A 24,773-nucleotide genomic window follows, 5' to 3' on the forward strand; every position below is an offset into this window, starting at 1 on the left:
GCACTTTGTGAAGGTGAAGGACTTGAGCTGAGTCCTGAAGGATGAGAATTTGGAGAGGAGAGGAGAGACATCCCCAGTGGTGCTGGCAGTGCCGCGTGGGGTGCCTAAGAGTGCCCTATGGGTCTCCAGGGGACCAGGGGGTGAGAGCTGGGGACACGCCTGAGGGGCAGCTGAGATGCACCAGCGGACGTGTGTGTCCCGGGTAGGGATGTGCCCAGCCTGTTGTGTACTCCAGCACCTGCTGTGTGTGTGCACACGAGGGGGTCTCAGGCTCTGAATCTGCAGTCAAGCTGGCTCCAACTTGCCAGCCCTTCACAATGTCAGATTCCACTCGTTCGTTCATTCATTCATTCGCTCATCCCACAACTGGGAGCGCCTACCGCGCACCAAGCCCTGGGCTGGCTGGAGGAGGCAGGGTGCAAGTCCTGCCCCCAGACCACTCACGGGCTGGTGGGGGAGGGCAGACACACACTGCGATGACCTGCGCCGAGCTAGGTTACACACAGATCTACTTCTCAGGCGGCACAACAATAATCCTCTCCGAAAAGGACCGGGGGGCAGTAGAAAGAAAGGGCTTTAAAGTGGCGACCGAGTAGGGCTGACTCGCCAACGCGCGCTGGCCAGGAAGCCCCGCCCGCGGGACCCTGGGGGAGGCAGTGCGCCCTGCGGCCCCCCGGGGGCGCTGCGGGGCCTGGAGCTGCCGCGCCGGGCCGCCTGCCGCGCTCCGCCGCTCGCACTCACTCGCGGGAGGTGTCCCCGCGCCGGCCGCGTCCCGCCGGCTCCCCGCGCATCGGGAGTTCCCCTGCGCGCCCGCGCCCGTCTCCTGCCCGCAGCGCCAGACGCCGCTCCGTCGACGGCGACATGGGTGTCCCCGCGGCCCCCGAGGCCGGCAGCCGGCGCTGGGGGCCCCTGCTCCTCGCTCTCTTCCTGGCTGCGTCCCGAGGTAAGGTCGGGGGAGGCTGGGCGCTGGGGAAGAGCGCTGAGAAAGGACAGCGGGTCGGGCACCCGCAGACGGGCACATCCTGGGAGTCCCCCCAGCTTGTTGTGACCATGCATCCTACTCCACCCACAGCCCGGAGGCTGCTGGGACCGCTGGGCAGGGAGAGTGGCAACTCTGCCAAGTGCCCCAGCTAGGCACGGGGGCACCTGCAGGCTCTGACAGCTGTCCAAGCAGCAGGCAAGCCTGTCCTCTAAGGGCTGCCTGTCCAACCCTTCCCTGCCCTGAGAGCCCAGGACACAAGTAGCTTCTCTGGAGCAGGAGAGGGACAGGGTGGGGGCAGCCCCAGTGTGTCTAGTGGATGTGACAGGCTTTTGACAGCTAGCATCTCCCTGCCCCTCTGGCCTTAGGGCTCCGGCATCGCAGGGGGTGCTGTCCTCTCAGCCAGTGCCTGTGCCTTGGTGACACTTCTGGCTGACCCTTGGTGGGCACTGGTCCACTCCCAGACATGGGCAGCACTGCCCACCTGGTCCCTATTCTGAGCGTCTGGTGGCTGAAGGTCAGCTGATTCCTGCCACCCTGGCGAGGCTGCAGCTCAGGGAGCAGTGTGGGACACTGGGAGGATGCAGGACATCTCCCAGCTCAGCACCACCCACTTCTGGGTCCCTGGGTAACTCATGCCGTCTCTCTGGACTCAGTTTCCTCAGCTCAAACACGGAAGCCCCACACAGGGAAGCACCACTTTCCCCTTCCGAAGTCCTGGCTGTCCAGATGGTACAGGGGCTCCCGGGATGAGGCAGAGGCCCTGGGACCCTCTGCCTGGCCCTGGTTCTTGACTGCCCCGAGCTGAAGAGGCTGGATCTCAGGGAAGAGGGGGCCGGCAGGCAGCTCACGGAACCAGACTTTATGGGAAGGGCCCAGGGAAATTATGAGTCATGCAGGAGTCAGAGGGAGGCAGAGGGCTTGGCAGAGGGACCCAATGGGCGGGCTGCAAGAGGAGAGCAAAATGGATGAGGGGGAGAGGAGGAGACTGGGAAAACCTGGAAGACACCTCAGAAACAAACTGGGGTGCCTGCTGGCAATGTGTTATCTCAGCACTCAGAGGCTGGCCCTGCACCTCTGAGGAGGGGCTCACAGCCCACAGACAGAGCTGCCTAAGATGCACCCCAAGATGATAGCCAGAGGGAGGGGGAGAGTGGGGGCTGGGGGTGGACTGGGGCAGTCTGGACACCAAGGCCATGCTCATGGCAGGGCATAGCTTCCAGAAGGAGCAGGGGATAGTGGCAGGCAGGGAGACCAGCACCCCACCCTCCATGGGCCACCTGCCCTGCCCCATCCTCCCCAAATGACCCCATGAGGTCCTTCCTGTTTTCTTTCCCCCTTCCTGCCCTTCTTATCGGGGCTGTTCTCTGTTCAGCAGCCCATCTGGAAACTGAGTTCTAGAGGCCCAGAACCCAGCTTGTGGAGTATCTGGTAGCAGAGCAAAGCCCCTCACCCTATATTGCCTGCAGACCTAGAAGCCTTCACTCCCAGAGGTCTTGGCTACTCACACAACTTGGTGCACCAAAGGGCCACCCCTTCCTGGGTCTGGCTCAGGGAGCTAATTAGGGCTTGCTGTGGCTCCCCACTGGAAGGAGCCAGGAGCATTCCCCTAGCTTTAAACTGCTCTGGGATGCTTAGCTGTAGCATAGGCACACCAACAGACATTCCTCCAAGTACCTAGTACAGTGTGCAACAAGGCAGATGGCTGATGGAGGCCTGGTCGCGGGAGGTCAGGAGGCTCTGTGAGTTGGGAAGGACGCTCATGGACCTGCTGAGGTGCTGGGCTGCCCTGAGCAGGGTTGCTAAAGGTCAAAGCCTTTGTGCCTGGGAAGGTGAGATGGAGTGGCAGGTGCAGGCCTGTTCTTCCAGCTTTTGGGGCTGGGCCAGCGCCGAGGAGAACGGTAGTGGTGAGTGTGGTGTTCAGGAGCCCAGGAAACATTGAAGATACTCTTTCCTGGGCCTGACTCAGGGCGAGATGGGTGCAGGGGGGCACCTAAGGATCCAGGACCCAGCAGACCCCAAGGGTGGCAGAGCCTCTTGTTCCCCATGGGCATTCCCAGGACCTGTGGAAATCAATATCCTTGCCCTGTCCTTACAGGCTGACTCAGGAGTCCCAAACTCTGGGACTAGCACTTTCAAGCTCACGGGGGTGCACTGAGGCTAGGGAGGGAAGACCCCACCTTCCCCTGAACAGTAAGCCAGGCTGCAGGACCGTGTTGTGTAACCCAATGCTGCAAGCCTCTGACGCAGCCATGGTCAGCTCTTAGGAAACCCACAACCCACTGCCCAGAGGCCCTGGAGTAGAGAGAAACAACCTGAGGCCAGTCCATGGCATGAGACACATCTACCAATGCCAGGGACACCCAGGGGCCAGCAATACTGGGAGCCTCCTGCTGAGCTGGGCTGGTTGCCCTCCAAGCAGGGCAGAGGTTCTGCTGGGGCCTGACCTCCATGGGAGAGGGTGGCCCAGGCAAGGTGTGCATTGTTGGGAAGCTAAAAGGGGCCACCTCCCTATATGCACACAGTATGGGGTCTTAGACCTGAGCAGAAGGAAGAAAGGAAGCGGTCCTTGAGGAGGGACTTGTTGGCAGTGACCATGTACCACATACTGAGCTTGAGGCCCCAGGCCTTAGGCCATCCATACCAGAGGAGGGTAAGCCAGGAGTCAACACCGTGGCTTCCGAAGGGCCCGGAATTCCCTTAGCAGCAGTACTGGCACTCCCAAAGTCTTCCTGATGGCACGCTGGGGGGGATCGGAGAAGCAAGGGACCTAGGGTTGTATGCCCTGCACGCCAGGGCTTCTGTACAGCCCTTTGCTATTTGGCTTTTGGCCACATACTGCTCTGTGACATCGGGCGAGTTACTCAGCAACCCTGAACAAGTTCCCCCATCTGTAAAATGGGGGTGATGGTAGCACCTCTCTCAGAGGGCTGCTGTGAAGAGCTGATGAACCAACACTTCACACAGCACCTGGCTTGTCGTGAATGCCGTGTGATATTATTATGGCTTCCAGGGGCCACATGCCATTGGCTTCCCCTCTGAGCTCCTTGCTGCCTACAGGGCCCTGTGGTGCCCAGGGCATGGGAAGGCATTGGCTGATTTCTCTAAAATCCTGGAGTCTGAAGGATGCACGGGCTGGGCCTAGCCACCTGGGCACTTATAGTCTGAAATGTCCATGGAGGTGCCCCCAGGTTCTCCTGTTAACATCTTGCCCATCAGTAATTCAGTAATGAAGTTGCTCTGCTGCTCACCAAGCAAGCCCAGTTCCTTTAACCTTTCTGCGTTGGATGTTATTTTCCACGGGGACCTGGGGTCAAGTCCTACCTCTGCTGTTCACTCATTGTGGGACCACACACACTTCCCCTTTATCTGCGCACGGGCAGGCTGGGTGGCATGTTCTCAGTGAGGCTGACCTCTCTCTTCTGAAGGGTAATTCCATGATGGTGTTTCCTGAGCTTCAGTCACTTGCTTAGCACCTTTATGATTTCTGCAGTGTCTGCCTATTATCATATTTACTTATTTTTTCTTTAAATCTACTCTTTTTTTATTGAGTGAGTAGATTTTAAAAGGAAACTTTATATCACTGCTATAAGTGGAAAGCCTGTATCACTGGCCATAAATAGAACAAAACCATAAAATACGTAATAGGAAAACCAAATAAGGTATTAAATTCTAGTTGGAAACTTTAGCCGGGGGAAGGCTCTGAGTCTGAAACCTGCTGTTGTCCCTTGAAAAGTAAAATAAAATAAGGAGAGTAGCAAGCGAGAGAAAGATGGTTTGGCGACATATTGGCATCAAACTGGGACTTTCACTTTGATGTAATCAAGACTGAAAGAGAATTGAAAAGGGAATAACCTTCTCTATATATGATTCAATGTTATTTAACATTGTAAAACCAAAAGTAAAACTACCCATGTTAGAGATGCTGCCAGGGAAGCTGGGGCCACCTCATTGGCCAGGCCATCTGTCCATCTGCAGGAAGGAGGTGGGGCTTCTGGCTACCTCTAGTGTCTAGAGAGCAGTCTGATGGCACCAGGCCCCCAGGAGCTGACTGCCTCGGTTCAGATCCTGGCACCACCACTGAGTGGTTGTGAGACTCTGGGCAAGCTACTTAACCTCTCTGCGCTTCAGTTTCCTCACCTGTAGAACGCAGGTGATGTGAGTACCTGCCTCCTAGGGTGGGAGGCAAAAAGACCTGAATCCGAACCTTAGCAGGTCTTCGCAGCAGGAGGTCCCGAGGGCAGCCGGCTGGAGCTGGCAGCCTGGGCCGTACACAGTCCTCCTCGGGGAGGGCCTGGCGCTTCTGGGAGAGTCATCCGGAGAAGCATCCACCGGCCAGGGCCTCTGGCCAGCTGCCCAGGCCCTCCCGGGGAGCACGCCGGCCTCCAGCCTCCAGCCCCGGATGCACGGATGCTTTCCCAAGGTGCTGGAAGCGCCGCTTCCTCCAATAGAGCCTGGCTTCCCCTTCCCGGCCTCCTTGGGCTGATGTGAATGGACACTTCCTGCAGGGGCAGGTATCAATAAACACATCTGAGATGCCCTTTGTCCTCATGGGCCGAAGAGGCCCACGGGCAGACTTGCTGGCTTCGGGCCCTCAGCCTTTGCCCCGGGCCACCTCCCTTCTTAGTGCTGATCGGTCCTTGCCTGTGTTTCCCTCTGTGCTCTGCATCTTGATAAAGACACAGCTCAGTCTTTCCCTACGGCCCCTGTGGACCATCCTGGGATAGACCCTGGTGGGGAGCTGGAACCAGGTCCCATGTCTCTTTGGGGTCTCCTGTGAAGCCAAGGACTAGGTCTTTTGTATCTAGTGCAGGGCCAGCAACAGCAGGCTATTAATAATTGTTTGCTTGGCAACCCCTAGCGGCTGGACAGAGTTCAGCTGTTGGAGTGGCGCCTCCTAGGCCCAACTAACCAAGCTGGGGACCCACCTCCAAAGGCTGGCTCCGAAGTTGCCTGGGCGACTGCAGGCTAGGTTCACGCCCAGTCAGGGAAAACACACAGGCCTGTCCACACCCACACACACCCATCCCGTGCACACCCACAGGGGTTCGCCAGGGGCCTGCTGGGCGGAAAGAGGTGACGATCACAAAAACTGAGGTAGAGAGAAGCCAAACAAAAGCTCCTTTCCCCTGCACTGGGACAGAAACTGTTATTAGAGGCTGAGGGTGCCACAGCTAGAAAGTGGCAGAAGCAGGACATGTCCCTCTCTGCCATGAGCCTGGCTCGTGCTAGGACCATGGTAAATATCCGTGGAATGAAAGAATGCTGTTTTCAGTTAGCATCTGAAAGAGCAGCGGTTGCAAGGAGGGTGGAGAGGTCAACTCAGGGTCAGTTCATTCTCTCAATAGCTGAAGGATGAGGTGTCAGCCCCATCTGACCCTGGAGGGTTTGGAGGGACAGGGGCTCTTCCTGTCTGCAGTGCTGGCCTGTCCACGGTGTGGCTCTCAGCTCAGCCACACAGGGCTGCTTGTTTTGGGCAAGTAGCTTGACTTCTCTGAGCCCCTTTCCTTGTCTTTAAAATGGGGATGATAATACCCATGTCATGGGGTTAGGAGAATTTAATGAGACAAGTGTAAAGTGCTCCACCATGCGGTGGGTCACGCCTGTAATCTCAATACTTTGGGAGGCCAAGGCAGGAAGATCACTTGAGGCCACGAGTTCAAGACCAGCCTGAACAACATAGCAAGACCCCATTTGTACAAAAAATTAAAAAATTAGCCAGGTGTGGTAGCACACACCTGTAGTCTCAACTACTCAGGAGGCTGAGGCAGGAGGTTCCCTTGAGCCCAGGAGTTTAAGGCTGCAGTGAAACATGATCATGCCATTGCACTCCAGCCTGGGTGACAGAGTGAGCCGCTATCTCAAAAAAATAAAAAAGAACGAAAGAAAGTGCTCAGCAAGTGCCTAACACAGCATAAGTGGTCGTAAGCCCACAGGACTTCAGAGCTGTAGGGGGCCTGGGAACTTGGGTTAGCTCTCAGGGTAAGATGAAGAAGGGGAGGCCCGGGAAGGGTGGGACCTGCCCAAGGGCACATAGCAAGGGCACAGCTAAGTAGGCACTGGGCCCAGGGATCTTGCTGTCCAGGCTGGAGTTTTAATCCTGAGACCCGGAATTTCCCGGGTTCACAGCATTCTTCCTCTCACAACCCCTGCCTCTGTACCCAGGGGGGAGAGCAGAGGGCACTGGGCCCCAGAGCAGCACGGGGACTGGACGGTTCCCGCCTGGCCCAAGGCCTGGGTGGTTTTCCTGTCTCACATGTTCCCTGCCACCCTGGAGCCAGGGGCCTTCCTCCCCACCCACTTTCCCCGGTCTCCGACAATGACCCAGGTGTCCGAAAGGATCTGCTGCTGACAATGAGCAACATCCTCCCACCAAATAATTATAATTCCAGCCGGGCCATGCACAGGGGCATGTGCAGGCCCTCTGCATGCCTGTGTGCTATTTTCCCCAACGCCATGCCCTTGACTGTCCTCCCAAGGACAGGCTGCTCTGGGCCTTGTCCTGGCAGGAGTCTCAGACACAACAAACAGGATGTTTTCTGGCTCTCTCTCCCTCCCCCCAGGACGAACCCTGTAGACCCTTGGCCCACTTCTGTCTAGCCCTTTTGCTTGAAAAGGAACATTCTCCCCTGCCCCCAAAACCTGAATCCCAGTGCAGCTTCTCCTTTTTTCTAAAAGGGGAAGAGGTGCTTTTGGGACCTGTGGGGTGGGTGGCCTGTGTGCCTGTGGTGGGGAGGTGTTGGGCATTGAGCAATGCCCCCTCTCCCCGGTCCCGACACTCTACTTCTGTGTTGCCCTTGGGCTTCAAGGAAATTACCTCCAGGGTTCAAGGCCCCACTGCTGTCAATCCTGGGGTCATTAACACCACTGCTTGGACCCTGAGGGCTCTCAGCCTGGCTCTCTGCCCCACCTCCTTGTTTATGGGGACATCCAGCCTGCCCACCAAGCTTGCCCCACCTTGCCCACATCTCAGCCTCACCCCATCCACACCTCTGTCCACTTGTTGGTCCCCACCCAACCCAGGTCAGCTTTGGGCTCCACTTTCTGCTTCTGCCTCCATCACTCCTCTGCCTGCCTTCCTCAGCCCCGCCAGGCCTGCAGCCTCACCTCTGCCAAGCCAGGCCCCCCGACAGCCCCCAAGCGTATGTGCTGGAGCTGAATTCTGCTTGAGCCCCGGGAGAAAGGAGTGGCAGCTGGGAGAGGTGCTGGTGGGAGCTGCCACATGGCCTGCCAGGCAAAGGGGCAGCACAGGGCAGAGGTCCCGCCAGGGTCCACTCTGGGTGGGTTTTGGTTCTTCTGGGAGTGTGTGGGAGAGCCCCTTCCCTAGATACTCCCCACCTCCATTTTCTGGCATAGCCATAGTTTTGCAGCCACACCGACCCCATGCAGGTGTGTGAGGGGGAAGCCAGGCTGGCATGGACAAAGCAAGCGTGCAGCTAGGCCTTCTGGGGCTCCGCTTCCACCGAGCCCGCTGTAGGTTCGCAGTCAGAGAGCTGGTTAGTCCCTGCTCTGCAGGCTTCCACTGGAGACCTCGGGTGGGTCATCTCCTGTCTGAGCCCGAGGGTCACATCTGTAGGATGAGGGGCTTGGGCAGTGGAGTCCCACCCCTGCTAGCCCAAGGAGCCACACTCATGCATCACAAACTCAAATGTCCATGGGGCCAAGTATGGTGAGAGACTGCAGCAGGCCACGTGGCAACATGACAGAGTGGTGGAGACCGCAGCTGGAGCTCAGGTGCCGCTCTAACAGGGAGGCTCCAGCAGACAGCCGCCGTGTGGGAAAGCTGGGTTAGTGTTATCTTCTTATTTTTATTTTTATTTTTTTTGAGACAGAGTCTCGCTCTGTTGCCCGGGCTAGAGTGAGTGCCGTGGCGTCAGCCTAGCTCACAGCAACCTCAAACTCCTGGGCTTAAGCGATCCTACTGCCTCAGCCTCCCGAGTAGCTAGGATTACAGGCATGCGCCACCATGCCCAGCTAATTTTTTCTATATATATATTTAGTTTTCCTATTTTTCAGTGGAGACGGGGGGTCTTGCTTTTGCTCAGACTGGTCTCGAACTCCTGACCTCAAGCGATCCACTTGCCTCGGCCTCCCAGAGTGCTAGGATTACAGGTGTGAGCCACCGCGCTCGGCCTATCTTCTTATTTTTAAAGAGAAGATAAAAGTCAGAATTTTCATATCAAATTCCAATTTTTTAAATGTTGCAATCTCAAAAAAAGTTACAAATACTTTGAAGGTCAAATAAAATATGTCTAAAGGCTGGCTGTAGCTCTGGGCTTCCAGTTTCTGAACTTTTTTTTTTTTTTAAAGAGACAGGGTCTTACTCTGTTGCCTAGGCTGCAGTGCAGTGGCCCAATCGTAGTCCACTGTAACCTCGAATTTGAGGCTCAAGTGATCCTCCTACCTTGGCCTCCCATAGTGCTGGGATCACAGGTGTGAGCCACTGTGCCCAGCCTCAGTTTCTGAACTTTTTTCTTCAGTGTAGTATCTAAGTGCCTGAGTTTAATTCTGGCTCTAGCACAGACTTGCTGTGTGATCGTAAGTTAGTTACATAACTTCTCTGGGCCTTAGTTTCCTCATCAGCGAAATGAGAATAAAAACAATACTTTATAGGGTTGTTAGATATGCCCATAAGCCCTTAGCACAGCATATTCCTTCTTATTATTACAGTCCTAACTTGAAGTCTCCTGTGCTCTAGGCTCTGAGTTCATACCCTCTGGAACCTCAGTCAAACTACTTTCCTTTTCTGGGCCTCTGTGTTGCTGCCTGAAAAGGAGACCAGTGTCTTGCCAAAGAAGTTCTGAAATCTCTGCTCACCTTGGCAATGACTTTCCAAAAATCTGGGGCTCCCAGACATGGCTCGCTCTCATATGTGGGCAGAGTGAGGGAGAGGCTCTGGTGTGTGTCTGTCTTCCTTACCTTCTAGGGCCTAAAACTCCACTCCTGCAGACATACCCTTTGGGGACATGGCTCTGCTGCCTTCTGGTACTCTCCTTTAAATGCATGAATACTCCAGGATAGGATCACAAGCTGTTGTCAGTCATTCACACCTTAGCAAAAAAGAGTTTGAAGCTGGCTTCTCCATTCCATGGTGGTCTTCACTCCCGGGAAACGTTTGTTGAATTGCTAAATGAATTAGCGAACTACTGGATCCCAAGTATCAAGCACCCACTACTTGCAAGGCACTTTCAGAACACTTCATGTAAGTTATTACTAACCCATGGCCCAACTCTGCCAGGTGGATGTTTTCCTTTCTGTTTTATGATGAATAGTCTGAGGCCCGGTGTCTAAGTGACTCACACCTACTGGACTCCAGTCTCCAGTGCAGCCAGGCTAACTCCAAAAGCCCCACCGGGCTGCCTCCTTCTCTACTGGGGAAGGCCTTCTGCCCTTTTGCCTGGTTCCAGCCTGCAGCCAAGGGTCCTGGGCTCTGAGGGCAGGGAAGGGGTGTCTGGAGGAGGATGTGGCATTATCTTGGTTCCAGGTGACATCCCTGGCTAGGGCAATGAAGAGGACGTATCAGATTGGCTTCTGTACATACTTCCAAACCCTCCCTTCCTGTCTGCCAACCTACAGCAGCCCCTGAGATACCAACTAAGGTAAAAATCACACCAACATATAATAACTATAGCTATCCTGCCCATGTCTGCAGAGGGCATTAGAGCTCACATCTTGTGTTCTCATCTTTTCCTTAATCAGTCTTCTCGCAACCCTGTGTTGTAGTCAGTATTTTTGCCATGGCACAGGTGAGGAAACTGAGGCACACACAGCTAGAGAGAGGATGGGGCCTCTAGCCTCAGTACTCTGTTTTCAAAAGTCTTCTGAGGGTCACCATGATGACATGCTGGAGGGCTGGGGCAGGGAAAGGGGACCAGGAGGTTGCTTTATCTGCTTATTGGAAAAAATGGAACTAGGAAATGTTTCTAAGGTTGGATGGGGGGCAGGGTCATGGATGTGATGACCTTTCGTGCATTCCTTGTCCCTGTCCCTCAGATATCTTGGGTTTTCCTGTTTCCCCACCAGCTTGCCTAGGGCACCCTCTCTACTGGTCACAATCCTATCTGTCCATCAAGTCCAAAGACCCTCCCTCCTACCAGACCTTTGACCATCCCCGGAAGGCTTTTTCCTCCCTCCTCCAAGTGCCCTGAAGGCTGGCACCAGTTGGCCTTTGCGCAGGGGGTTCCTTTGTCATGAATGCAAACCTCATCTGCCCAGCTAGATCGTCAGCTCCCAAAGGGAGGCCATGTGTGCAGCATCCAGGTGAGACGCAGCACCTGGCGCAGACCTCGCGCATGCAGGTGCTTTATTGGTGCTCTCTGATGAGGAGGTAGGAGGACACATCCAGTCTCAGGAGTGGGAAGGAGCAGAAGGTGCTGATGGCTCCCAGCAGGGTGACCAAGGACAAAGAGCTGCTGTTCCAAACAGCCTTTCTGCCCCTTATCCTGCCTCCCACCGAAGAGGCTGGGCGTGGAGGCTGGGCAGTGCCAGGGCCATGCTGGACACAGCCGTAGTGTCTGCAGGGGGGAGCGGGAGCAGGGCACATGCTCTACCTGGGAGAGGGACATACCTCGGCCGCGTCAACTGCCTCAGAGTGTCCAGGGCACCCTCAGTTGGGGAAGCTCCTGGGCTCCCCCGGCACAGCCTGGGATGGGGTCGGGTTCGTGTACTAACCGGGAGCCCAGGCTTAGGGAAGTCAGCTGACTCACCCTGGGCCTGTGGCTGGGGAGTGGCTGAGGCCAAGGTTCTTCCCCGCTCTGGGGGCACCAGGGAGTAGCAGTGCTGGCTCAGGCAGGTGACGGGGCTCTCCTCTTTCTGAGCAGGTCTGGTGGCAGCCTTCAAGGTTGCCACGCCGTATTCCCTGTACGTGTGTCCTGAGGGGCAGAATGTCACTCTCAGCTGCAAGCTCTTGGGCCCTGTGGCCAAAGGACACGATGTGACCTTCTACAAGACATGGTACCGCAGCTCGCGGGGCGAGGTGCAGGCCTGCTCGGAGCGCCAGCCCATCCGCAACCTCACGTTCCAGGACCTTCACCTGCACCACGGAGGCCACCAGGCCGCCAACACCAGCCAGGATCTGGCCCAGCGCCACGGGCTGGAGTCGGCCTCCGACCACCACGGCAACTTCTCCATCACCATGCGCAACCTGACCCCGCTGGACGGCGGCCTCTACTGCTGCCTGGTGGTGGAGATCAGGCACCACCACTCGGAGCACCGGGTCCACGGGGCCATGGAGCTGCAGGTGCAGACAGGTGAGGGGGTCCTGCATGTGACAGCCTGGGAGCGCGTGGGGCTGTGTGTCTGATGGTGTGACTGTGCGTGACGCTGTGCTGGGTGGTATGTAAGGCTGTACGGTGACACTGGCACTCCAGAGAGTGTGTGTGAGACGGGGTGGCTGTGGGTGTGTGGAGTGTGGGTGTGTGGTTAGCCGGTGTGATGGAGAAGGTGGATATGTACGTGGCTCCGTTTGTGACAATGGAACTTTTTAATGTGCAAGGCTGTATGTGCCTGGGCTGGAGTGTGACTGTGCTGATGATGACACCACGGCTGGGAGCGCACGGGCAACAGTGGGACTAATATGCACCCTGGGGTGTGAGTCGGTGGATGGCTGTATGGCTTTCAGGGGATGTGTGTGCGTGTGTCTGTCCAGGAGACGATGCAAAGGCTGGTGGGCCGGGTAGAGGTGTGGGCGCCAGCAGGCATCCACATGCCCCTGGGGGTGGCATGAGAACAGGCACGGTGAGAACATGCCAGGGTGTGTGTGTGTGTATGTGCATGTGTGTGTACGTGTGCAGGCTCCAGCTGGGCCAATACTGCCGAGTGACGGCATGAGTACCTGTGACGGGAGGGGGACGCTGGCCTGGACAGGCCTCCCTGGCCTCCTGGGCCTGATGCCCACCTGACGGCCCTTCTCTTTGCTCCCGCAGGCAAAGATGCACCGTCCAAATGCATCGCGTACCCAAACTCCCCCCAGGAGAGTGAAAGTAAGGGACCTCCCTCTTGCCCCTGCTGGGCTCTCTGCTCTCCTCTGTCCTCATCCTGGACCCAGACCCTGTTCTGAACTCTGACCTCATCACCCCAACCCCCTGGGCCCCCTTTCTCCTCCTCTGCTGCCCGTCCCTTTTGCTTCCTCCTTGATGCAGACCCCCAAACCCATCCCCCTACTGCCTGGCTCTGGAGTCTCTGCTCCTGACTCCCTGCAGGGGCTGCACCCTGGCGGTGCCCGTTGGCCAGGGGAAGGGCCCCGTGACAGGTACTACGTGGCACATGCTGCCGAGTGCCGCCCTCTGCAACTGGGGAAGGTTGGGGGACTGTGGGAGTCCTCTTGGCTTAGGATTCAACTACTTAAAGTTTCCTTGTTGCGTGTGTGGGGTAGGGAGGAGGGGCAGGCTCAGGAAGGGGAAGAGAACTACCTTTCCTGAGCTCCTACTGGGTGCCAGGCATTGTGCTGAGACCTTTTAAGTATTACTGTCACGGATTCTCGTAAGAACTCCAGGAAGCAGGCATCACCGTCTTCACTCTGTGAAACAGAGGCCCAGAGACGTAGCACAACTTGCCCAAACTCGCACCGCCCAGAGCAGCGCAGCTGGGATCTGGTGGCAGCCTGCTTAGCTCTGCTCACTTACCTTTTACCCAGCTTGGGGGAGGGGACAGGGGAGGACTGGGTGTGCAGCGCGGCAGGTGCGGCCTGGCCCCTGGTGTTTGCCCAGAGGTGCCCTACAGGGCAAGGGTGCCGGGCACTCAGTCTTAGGGACACCTTCCTCTTCTGAGAGGAGGTGGTCGTGGCTGCCACAGCCCTCTATCCACCCAGGTGCCAGGCATCTGGTGCGCACTGGCCGCTGCCGAGGCCTGGAGACACGGAAGTGTCCAGGAGGACATGCACAAGAGCCTAAGCCGGAAGCGGGGCAGCTAAACTGCAGCCCCCAGCCAAGCTCACAGGCTGCGGCGACTTTTCACTCACACTACTGCTCTTTCAGACCAACAGACGGACTGGCCAGGAGCAAAATAAGAACGTGCGTTTTGGTCTAAGCTGATACATGGGACTGAGAAAGCCTTCGGTTCAGGCCCTCTCCCTGCACACTGCAGAGCTGGGAGTCCCTTACCCAGCCACCGCCACTGTCCTCACTTCTCCTCCGGGTGGCTCCGTGCCGAGGGTGGAGAGAGGCCTCAGAGCAGCCCCTTCCTTCCCACGCAGCGGGTTCGTGACTGTGTGCACACACACGTGCCCGTGTACGGGACGGGGCAGCCAACCCGTTCCCCACGGCTCCTTCCACTCTGAGCAACCACCCAGTCCCACAGCTTCCTCCACGAGCTCTCGCAGGGACCGTCCCCTCTGCCACCACCCCCATGTCACAAGGTGTGGAAACCAAGGTGATGGGACTTGCTCCTGTTCTGTCAGACCCAGAACGCCTGACTCTGTGCACATGCCTGCCTAGGCACCGTGCCGCCTTCCCCCGTCAGGACCAGCTTCCTGAAAATTAGCTGTACGCTTTCAGTCTTGCGACAGAGACAAGAGATATCAGAGGGGACAATGCTAGGGAGACCAGGGGCAAAATGGAGAGGGAGTGGAGCTGTAGTTCATTTCTCCTGATCTAGTTTCTAGAGCAGCAGCTGCTGGAATTCAGGGGAAAGAAAGCCCCTGGGGACTTCCAGGAGACATCCTAGGGCTGATAAGAGCCTGAGGGTGATGTGGAAACCTTGAACTTGGCTGTTAAGAGTGGGCCAGGCTCCCTCTGCCGGGCACCTGTGCCCTTGGGTGTTGACATTTTCATCCCTCTCTCTCTGCATGCATCAGGGATGCAAAGCCTCAGTCTGGCCCTTACTCCCCTGAGCCACTCTCTCCACTGGATTGGCTGCTTGAGGACCAAAGGGACATCCTTGCTTCTGTCCCTGAGGTTGAGGGCAGGGGATGGCTTCCATGACCTCTCCAGTTCCCCTCCAAACTCTTGGTTCTAGCAGTCTGGGGACTTGGCACTGTGGCAGATGTGGTCCCACATGAGGAGAAACTCGGATATACTTTTGGGTCGGGTGTGGGGGCTTTGGACAGCACGTGCCTTCTCTGGGTACCACTTCCCTACTGAGAATAGCAGCAGGTGTGTCCCTTTCCTTCTAACAGGCAGGCATTCAGTGTTATCTAAGCGGCTGAATCAGGGATCAAAAGCTCTTATGTCCTTGGGGCCTAAGAGCTGCTGAATAAGACAGTAGGGAGGGGTGGGGACTGTGGCGAGTACTCAGCCACCAGTCTAAGGCCACTGCCACCTGCTGTGTCCGCATGGGGGCCCAGGGTTTCCAGAGCCACTAAATCTTCAAGCAAAGCCAGAAGCCAGATTTTATGTGAACTCTCTCAATCATAAAATGTTGACAACTAAAAAAAAAGTACTATGTGGGCCATAGTTGCAACTTGAGTCCATTCTAGTGAAGGCCGTGTGGTGGTGTGGTTAGGAGCACAGATCTGGAATCAGCCAAGCTGTTAACCTCTCTGTGCCCTCGTTTTCTTATATGTAAGATGGGGATGATGATAAGTACTTACTTTCCAGGCTTGTTATGAGGCTAAAATGACGTATTTGTGCCAAGCGCTAAGGACCACGCCTGGCACAGAGTACAGCTGTGTAAGTCTTGGCTATTATTTCTTCTGGTTACACAATTCTAGGCCTGACTTTCCAAGTGTACTCATCCATTCCCCTGTGCCAAGGCAGGATGGCAAGTGGATGGTAGCAGACTGTGGACATGGTCCTGTTTTCTCAAAGTTTTAGAAATACTTGCCTGGTGGCCCATGTCACTGTGCTTAGTAGGCCCAGGGCTGGCCGCTGGGTGTTGCTGTCCACTATTCTTCCTTTGGAAAGGCCTCAACTCCTGTCCCCTCTGATGGGTGCTCTGAAACCAGCCATGGTACCAAATCAATTTAACGATGCTGCTAGCTAAGAAGTTCTTTGAGTTTTCCTTCTCTAAGTTCGGCCCAAGCCTCTTAATGTTATCCTTCGGAAGTAGGGGAGTAACTGGACTATAAAATGACATGAAAGCCCAAGTCAGCCTGAGGTGGGGGTAGATAACGGGGGATGAGACCCGGGAAGTCGGTGCCCAAAAAGCTGCTGCGTTGCCAAGGGGCTGTGGTTTTTCACTGAGCCCGGGGAAGGGGGCTGGGCAGCTCATCTCCCCAACACAGGACGCGCTGTCTGCTTTCACCTGCCTCCACCCTGGGAAACCAGTCAGCCCTGCCCTCAGCAGCCAAACTCCCTCCTCCACACATGCCCACAGGGTACCTGGCAGGCCCTGGACGACAGAGCAGCCCGGGCCCCTCCCATCCCGCCCTGCCCTGTAAGGTCCTGGCACGCTCCCCAGTGTGGTGCTGGCAGCTGCCTCTGCCAGCGCCTGATCACCTTCCCAGGATAAGCCTGGCTCTGGACGGTGGCCAAGCCATTCCCGCCTCCAGTGGGTGCCAGCCCAGGCCCAGGCCATGCTTGGGGCAAGGGGTGGGGGACCTCGGTGAGGCTGGGCTCTGCAGAGATGCCTGTGGCTTCAGAGGGCAGCTGTCCCCACAGACCTGACGCCAAACCTCTGTCCCCCTGCCCCAGCCTCAACTCTCAGCCCAGGCTGCACGGAAGCCTCAGGCTCTCGAAGTGAAACCATGTCCTGATCCCCTAGAGGGGCCACAGAGAGGGGATCTCCACCTGGGGGCGAGAGTTAGGCAGGCAGGGAGCAGGGATCGGTGAGCACCTGGCCAGCCTCACAGAACGTTGCTTAGTAACAGTCCAGGGGAGACCTGCTGTGATGACGAGAAAAGAGCATTTTGCAACTGGCTGCTCAGAATGCTGTCCGCAATCAGGCTCTTTGATGGGGGTTTCGAAATAAATACCGAAACATGAGTTACAGAACGTCTTTACCTTCAATATTCCACATCAAAATGCAGCCTTGCTAAGATCTGCAGGGAACCTGCTGTCACGCGGAGCGGAACTTGCTTTGTAATTAGCATAGCAACTGTTCCTGCCCCAGTGGGTACTTGTAAAGTGCCTGAAAACAGTTTGTTCTCTTCTGCGGTGTGAACAACCCCCCTGAAAACTTGTTTACACCAGCGGCTGGTAAAGCAACACAAAAATGGCCCTTATTCCCAAACAAGTAGTGCAAAGGCAGCATTTAGACCACAGCCCAACCACCTCACAGAGCTCTCTGGGCCAAAGCTGACACTGTGACCAGGTATCCCAGCCCATCTTTTGGCCCGGGGAAGGGGTAAAATGGGGAAGGAAACGCGTTTATGCTGGTTGTGGTCTGAGGGCACGTCTGTTCCCAGCTAAACTTCTGCAGTCAGCAGATGGACTGAAATAAATCAAACCTCCCCACGCTGTTGGGATTATGAAGCGGTACGACCTTTTCGGAGGGCAATTTAGCAGTAGCCTAAAAGAAAACGCGCATACGTTTTGGCTCGGAGCTTTGAGGTCTAGAAATTTACGGACAGATGTACCTGCCCCAGTGAGCAAAGATGGGTGCACAAGCGGTTCGCTGCTACGTTATTAGTTATGTCGGAAGTAGAAGCAAACGTGTCTAATAGGGGTCTGTTGCAGTGACTTTGGGGCGAGCTGTGCGATAAAACCCTGAGCAGAATGAGGTAGGTCGCGGTGCTGGTATAGAAAGATGGCCACGCTCTGCTCGGTGGGAAAAGCCACTGTCACGTGACCCCACATCTGCTGTTCATGCAGGGGACGTGTCCGGGCCACTACACAAGGAGCTGCAGCCAGTGACTGTGCGTCCGGGGAAGGGGGAGACTTTTGAGTATATTTTTAATTTGTATGTTTTACTTTTTTATAATTGAGTAAGTTTAAATTTTAAAAATGTCAGACAAGGATTCACGTTTCTTTAGTTCTCGCCACAAGTTTTTTCCCCATGACCTGTGTGGTGAGATCAAGAGGTAGGGGTTCCCTCACCCCAGAGCTAAGGGGTCTCTGGGTTGAGTTGAGGCTTTTTATTTATTATGGTAAAACCTATATAACATAAAATTTGCCTTTTTAATAACTTTAAGTGTGCAATTCAGTAGCATTAATCACACTCACAATGTTGTGCAACCATCACTGCTATCTACTGCTATCTATTTCCAAAACTTTTTCATCACTTGGGCTCCTTTTGACCTTGAACTCTGTGGCATGGGGTCTGCGGAGGGCCTGATTCCTCTTTTCTGGGTGGTGCAGCCGTCCCTTGTGGGCTGGGATGAGGACTCTGTCCCCTCTGGAGCTGCCTCAGCTCTCAGCAGTAGGTCTCCTTTCTGTGTGCTCTGGGCCCACTTAGCGGGGGTGGGCATGGGGCTGTCTTTGCAAGGAGGTCCCCAGACCTTCCATGCTTCTGCAGGTCACTGAGGGTCTGGCTGTGGGGCCCTGGGTAAAGGTGGGTCCCTCTGCTGCCTGGCCTTCCCTCTCTGGGCCTCAGTTTCCCCGTGGGAGGAGAAGTGGGAATGGGGCTTCACCTTGGCTGCCCCTCTGCCCTTGCAGACATCACGGCTGCAGCCCTGGCGACGGGCGCCTGCATCGTGGGAATCCTTTGCCTCCCCCTCATCCTGCTCCTGGTCTACAAGCAAAGGCAGGCGGCCTCCAACCGCCGTGAGTAGCCCTGTCTGCGCGGGGTGGGTGGGGGGTGTGAGTGACCTGCCCCGGCCCCCAGCTCAGCTCCCGGGATTAGCAAAGACGCAGGCAGGCGCAGTTCCTCTCCGCTGGAGAGATGGGAGCTGCCACACTCCCTGCAAGCATCTGGGCTCAGTGGCCCAGGGAAGGGAAGGGAACCAGGTCTGCCCTTTTTGGGGTCTGAGTGCCCGCCAGCACCTTTGACTCTCAGGCCGTGCTGGCTTGGCACTCCATAAATATCTATGAGTGAATGAATAATCATATGGAATAGCTCAAATTGCTTTATAAAAATGCTGCCACTCAGAGATCCTTTGGGGATCTGCTTTAGGGTATGGGCAGGTTCATTTTGTAATTAGTTGCAGCTATTGGGATAAAAATGATCCTTGGAACATCAGAAGTGGGAGGGGCCTTAGAGATAGCTTAGTGCACCCCTTTACTTATACAGACGAGAAGCCCAAGATCGGCAGGGTTAAGTAACTAACTGAATGTGACATAGCTTAGTCAGAGGCAGAGCTGGGATTTGACCTCAGAGCCTTCAACTCATGCTCCTTCCAGGGAACATAATTCCACCCTATAAAACTTCATCAGCACGAGCGTCGTAGCCAACACCCCCTGACTGATAGGAGTGCTGTACCAGGCACTTTGCCAAGCTTGTCATATACACTCTCCCCTGTATTGCTCATTACAACTCCAAGAATTTGGTACTACCGTTGTCCCCATTTTACAGATGAGTAAACTGAGGCACAGAGGTTAAGGAACTTGCTTAAGGAAGCATATAGTGACTGAGTGGTGGGGCTGGGCTTCAAATCATAGCCACAAATGCCATTTTCCCCTCCTACCCCTGGGGTGACAGAGCCCCTTGCCTGGCCCCTGACCCTGCCCATGAGCCTTGGTAAGTCTGAGTCCCCTGGGAGCAAGTCCTTTGCCCCTGCACCCCCTGCCTGGTCTCTTCTCCTCTGCCTGGTTGCAGAAGGTAACTGAGGGAGGACTGCTGCTGTCACCAGGTAGCTTTTGGCTCGCACCTGATTTCCTATGTCCGGGCCCTAACAACTTGACACCCCTCCCTCCCCTCATTCCTAGGGGCCGACCCGGAGCCCCACAGCAGGTCACTTGGGGGCTGTGGCCACCTCACCCTTACTTTTGGGACTCCCAGATTCCTCTCACAAACCCACCACAACCTCCCTCCAGGAATGGCTGAGGCAGGGGTGGGGTGAGGGTTGGAACAGAAGAGGACCCAGGGCAGCCAGGCACGGGGAGTGTGCGTTGGTGCGCTCCTCGCGGGAAGCTGGCCTGGAGGACCTGCCCAGGGATGAGCCACACTCAGGAAAAAAGACAAAGAAATGGCTGGGAGCCCTCAGGAGGGCAGTTTGCTGGAGAGGCCAGCAGGTGGCCAGCTTTAGACCGAGCCTCAGTTTCCCCAGCTCTAAAATGGGACCAACAGTCCTTACCCCAGAGGGTGGTGGAGAGGGTGAGATGTGGGAGTACCTTTGCACACCTGCAGGTAGCCTGGCCCACGGGGGTTGCCCTGCAAAGCAGCCACGACTGTAGTAGATTTCAGGAACTTTCGTGTCACTTCCCCGTGTTTGTTCTGCTACTGCTCCCCTCCCTCCCTGCCTGTTTCCCCATAGTCACTGGCAGCTCCTTAAAACGAGAAGGACCTGTGGGAGTACATGGAGTGCTGCAAGAAAGAGGGAAGTTGAGGCCACTGCATCTAGCTGGTGGCCAGTTTGGGGAGTGGGGAGCCCCAAGAGTGGGGCAAGGTGGCAGCAGGTTGGGTGAGCAGCAGAAAGTAGGTGGACTGGCTGGGAAGTGATCGGGTGCTCAGACCCCTAAGGTTCCCCTGAGAGACGTCCCCTCTCATGCCACCCTGCTAGGCCGCATAGGGGGTGGGACAGAGAGGACCAGGAACCGTCTAATTAGGAACTGACCCTGGACACTCCCACCCAGTAAGTCATGGCTAGAGACCAGAATGTGGCAAATGTCCAAATAGGAAACAGCACAGTTAGCAAATTCAGGAGCCCGGACTTTGGTTGATAGAATTAATAAAATCCTGAAGGTCTAACACTGTATATATCAAGCCATACGTGAAAGCACCGGCTGCCTTTGGTTTCCTGGTGGCAAATGTTGTCCTACATGCTTGGAAAATGTAGACACTTTCATTTATCAATGGTCAAAATGGGCCACTCACCGAGACCCCACCTGCTGGACAGCCCTGCCGAGTGCCACCAGACAGGCTCCCACGTGAACAGAGGTGGGGTCCAGGGCTGAGTGGGGCCCCCCTGAGCTTGGCTCCCACTCCCCAAGTGGCATCTGCCAGCAGGGGCGGGGATGCTGTTTGGGGAAGCCTTCCCTCCTGTGACCAGCCTCTCTGTCTGTCCCTAGGTGCCCAGGAACTGGTGCGGATGGACAGGTAAGGCCCACGGAGACCTACTTGAGAAAACTTGCCAGGGCCAGCTGGCAGGGAGGAGGTAGTTCTGTGCACAGGGCCCCTGCTGAGCTGCCTGGCACAGCTGGTCAGAGGAGCGCCCGCCATCTGCTGCTGCAGCTCACACATCTGTGCTGTTGGCTGTCCTCCCACCACCCCTCGCCCAGCGGCTGAGCTCTGATTCTGCTGAGATGTGCCACGCACCCTCCTGTGGGCCTCAGTGGTCGGCCTGGGCTAGGATGGGGATGGGGATGGGGAGGAAGCAGCTGACCTGGGGCAGACCCTGACATATGCGAAGGAGGCCAGAGGGCCCAGCCCCAGCTACAACCTGGGAGCCATGGCTCCTCCCGGCAGGGCACCATAGAAGAAGCTGTCAGGCTGCTGCAGGCCAGGAAGGCAGAGGCGGAAGAGACCCAGAGGGGACAGCAGGCCGGGGTGGAGCGGACAGGGGAACGTGCGTCGGTGTACCCTGGGCAGGGAGCTGGCGCGCAGCCTGGTCCAGAGGATGTGCTCAGAGAACCAGCCATACTCAGGGACTCAGCCCCAGTTCCTGCAGCACCAAACCCAGAGCTCCTCTGGGTGTTTGAAGGGATGATTTTTCATGACAGGTCAAAGGAAGTGCTGTTGGGAGTCCTGCTACAATCTCACAGTTGGGGAGTTTTTAGAGGTTGTCCTACTGCTAGCTGGGAAGAAAAGAGAGCCCCTCTCCTTAGCTCAAGACAAGCTTTGGGACATTTAATCCTAATGCCACTAACTCTACTTACCAAAGAGAAACTTGTCCCTAAACTCCTGAGGCTGGTGTCCTGAAGTGCCTTTGATCCCAGGCTTCCTGGCGGAGCCCAGCACTAATGGTCAGACTAGTGGTCAGACCGCAGGAAGGCACTGGGGTCTGTTCTGAGGGCAGCCTTGAGGCCTCAGCTCTGGGCGGATGGGAGAGTGCGGCCCAAGGCCTTTTCTCTGTGGGCCTGACTCCTCCCTGCTTGCTGGGCAGGCTGTTGAGGCTTGGGGCTGGGGAGGCAGGGGAGGGAGGGAGGAGAGAAGAGCTGGAGGCAGGGAGGGCAGAGGCCATACTCCGGGCAGCACAGATGACCTTCAACTCTGATCCTGTGGCAGCAACACTCAGGGGATTGAAAACCCTGGCTTTGAGGCCTCTGCACCCTCCCAAGGGATGCCCGAGGCCAAGCCCAGGCCCCCACTGTCCTACGTGGCCCAGCGGCAGCCTTCTGAGTCCGGGCGGCACCTGCTCTCCGAGCCCAACACTCCGCTGTCTCCTCCGGGCCCCGGGGACGTCTTCTTCCCATCCCTGGGTAAGCATTTCCTGACCTTCACAGCATGTGCCCTGCAAGGTCATGACCCCATGGCCTGCAGGGCATCAGCCTCACTCCCCAGCCTCCCTGGGGAGTCCTCGTAGCCTCAGGGTGTGGGGTGGGGGTGAGGGACAGAGGAGTCCCCTTTCACTTTGCTTCTCCTTTCTTTTGCAGAGCCTGTCCCTGACTCCCCAAACTTTGATGTCGTCTAGACCAGCCACGGGATGGTGGGTGGTTGTGGCTAGGTCTGGGGCAGGTGTATTTGAGCCAGGCCTGGCCCTCCGAGTGGCCGCCTTGGCCCTGGCTCTGTCCCTGTCCCTCCTGCTCTGAGTCCAGACTGCGACAGCCCTGATGCCCAGCCCCTCAGACCTCTGGATGCTCTAAGGGGGAAGGGGGAAGATGCTGGATGGCTCAGCCCCTGTCCCAGGGATGTTGGGGTGATTCCCCCCAGAGACCTGAAATTCACCAGCTACAGATGCCAAATGACCTACATGCTAAAAAGACTGAGAACCTCCAGCTCTGCAGCAGCCTCTCTCCGTGAGCCTCGGGACCTGGCAGCTTCAATGGGACTGGAGGTGTCGCCCTCCCAGGCCCGAGGCACAGGGCAAGATGTGGAGGGACTCTTCCCCGCTGTGGTGACCTGGCTCCCTCATGTTGCCGAGGCTACTCATCTGTCAGACCTACTCTTTGTACCCATGGGGGCACTGGGGCTGCACCTGTCTGCCTGGGCCCGCCCGCCCCCCGGAGCCGTCCCCAGCTGCCTCCTACCAGCAGTTTCTCTGAAGACCTGTCAGCAGGTTAAGCCAATCTGGGGCTCCCACTGCCTACATTCTAGTCCCCAGAGTTCAGTGGCCAGAGGCCTCAAAACAGGAAGTACATATTGGGGCACAGCGGCCACTGTGAGCCAATCGGCATCTTGGGCAATCCGCGGCCAGGCCAGAGGTTGCACCACCCACTGCAAACAGCGGTGGGGGCAGGCGGGTGGGGCCTGCTGGGAAGGTGAGTGGAGGGGGCTCCCCCCTCCCGCCCTCCCCACCCCTGACTCCCACTGCTCAGCGTGGGCCATAGCAAGGATGCCACATAATGTCCACACTGGGACACCCCTGAGTGTGAAAGGGGGTGCTATTAAAAACTACATGGAGCAACAGGTGCAAACCCTGTGGACGGATTGTAAGAGCCGGGCTTAAACCCGCGTGGCACTCTGCTTCCGAAGTGCCCAAGGCCTAAGGAACCCTCTCCCTCACCCCTGCCTTTGGCCTTCCATTCAGTACAATCTGTGCCTGGCCCAGTCAGGTGGGAGGAGCTGGGTGGGTGTGTTCCCATATCCTGTATCCGGCATGGCCTGGATTTGTTTTTATACATGTATACAAGTGGAGTCCTTTGTGGAATTGTGACTGAAGGATTGTAAAGCATGGGAGAAAGGGGGGAGGTCTCTGCACATTCTAGGGTGGAAACATGGAAGGAGGTGCCTGCGAATGGGGAAGGGTGAGGTGGGGAGGGCAGACCCCCCTCTAGCTTCCAGGGGATGGGAGCCCTGGGCACTGTGGAGGGCATAGTCCTGTCTAGGCTCTGGTCTTCTAGCAGAGACACTGGCCCTGCTGAGCTGGGCCTGGGGCTAGGACAGAGGGCCCAGTGGGCAGGGGTGGGGGCGGAAAAGGGGAGCAGCTCTGGAATGTGAGCCCTGGGCCTGCGGCTGTGGCCAGGGAGCCCCACCTGGACACATGGCCCTGCTTCCAAGCTGCCCTGTTAGGCCCAAAGGCGTGGGCCACTGCGGGCCTCCTGCTGTGCCCGGGCTGCGCCGGTGACCTGGGAGTTTCGAGATGGGACCCACACCTTGAGTGGCCAGAACACTAAAACCCTCACTCGTCTTTGTCCCTGGGATCCCCTCTTCTACTCCATGTGCCGCCAAGGACACTCAGTGCCAGCCACCGTAGAAAGAGGGTGCTGTTCTGACAATTCACGGGGGCCCACAGGGCGGGAGTTGGGAAGTGACACCTGCTCCAGGGCAGGGCCGGGCTGCCCCTAGGATCAAAGGACAAGCCCGCAGCTCAGGAAGACTGTGTGCCCTGTCCCGTGGGGACGCTGGCCGGGCCCCAGCCCTCAGCTTCTGACCTCGAGGCAGAGACAACTTCTAAGAATTTGGCTGCCAGACCCCAGGCTCGGCAGCTGCGTGGAGAGAGGGAGGTGGCCCGTAGCAGAACAGCCACCACACTTCCTCCCCAGCTTCCTCCTGCACGGCCTCGGCTCTCTTCTTTGGACCCTCACAAGTGAACGCATCTCAGCTTTGTGGCTTCCTGTTTTCAGTGAAATTTACTCTGTGCTCCTGGTTCCATCTGCATCCATGCCTGTGAGCCCCACATGCGGCATGCTGGGGACACCCCCTTGCTGCTGCGGGGGAGGGCAGGGCGCTGGAGCAGCCCTGCATCTGGTCCCGGGATGGTGGTGCCTCAGGTGCCAGCCCT

The 24,773-nt window shown here is 56.9% G+C and overlaps 1 protein-coding gene and 1 pseudogene across 1 annotated transcript; both read left to right on the forward strand.

The window, feature by feature from the left end:
• The first annotated feature begins 740 nt into the window (after positions 1–740).
• VSIR (V-set immunoregulatory receptor) lies at positions 741–23,686 on the forward strand. Its single transcript, XM_045569215.1, has 7 exons — positions 741–943; positions 11,800–12,228; positions 12,904–12,960; positions 18,451–18,558; positions 20,962–20,989; positions 22,118–22,311; positions 22,486–23,686. The coding sequence occupies exons 1-7, from the start codon at positions 862–864 to the stop codon at positions 22,521–22,523; spliced, it is 936 nt and encodes a 311-aa protein (XP_045425171.1). The 5' UTR covers positions 741–861; the 3' UTR covers positions 22,524–23,686.
• LOC123649742 lies at positions 22,536–23,686 on the forward strand (annotated as a pseudogene).
• Positions 23,687–24,773: the final 1,087 nt, after the last annotated feature.

Source organism: Lemur catta, chromosome 14 (genome assembly GCF_020740605.2).
Source record: "Lemur catta isolate mLemCat1 chromosome 14, mLemCat1.pri, whole genome shotgun sequence".
Taxonomy (NCBI): domain Eukaryota; kingdom Metazoa; phylum Chordata; class Mammalia; order Primates; family Lemuridae; genus Lemur; species Lemur catta.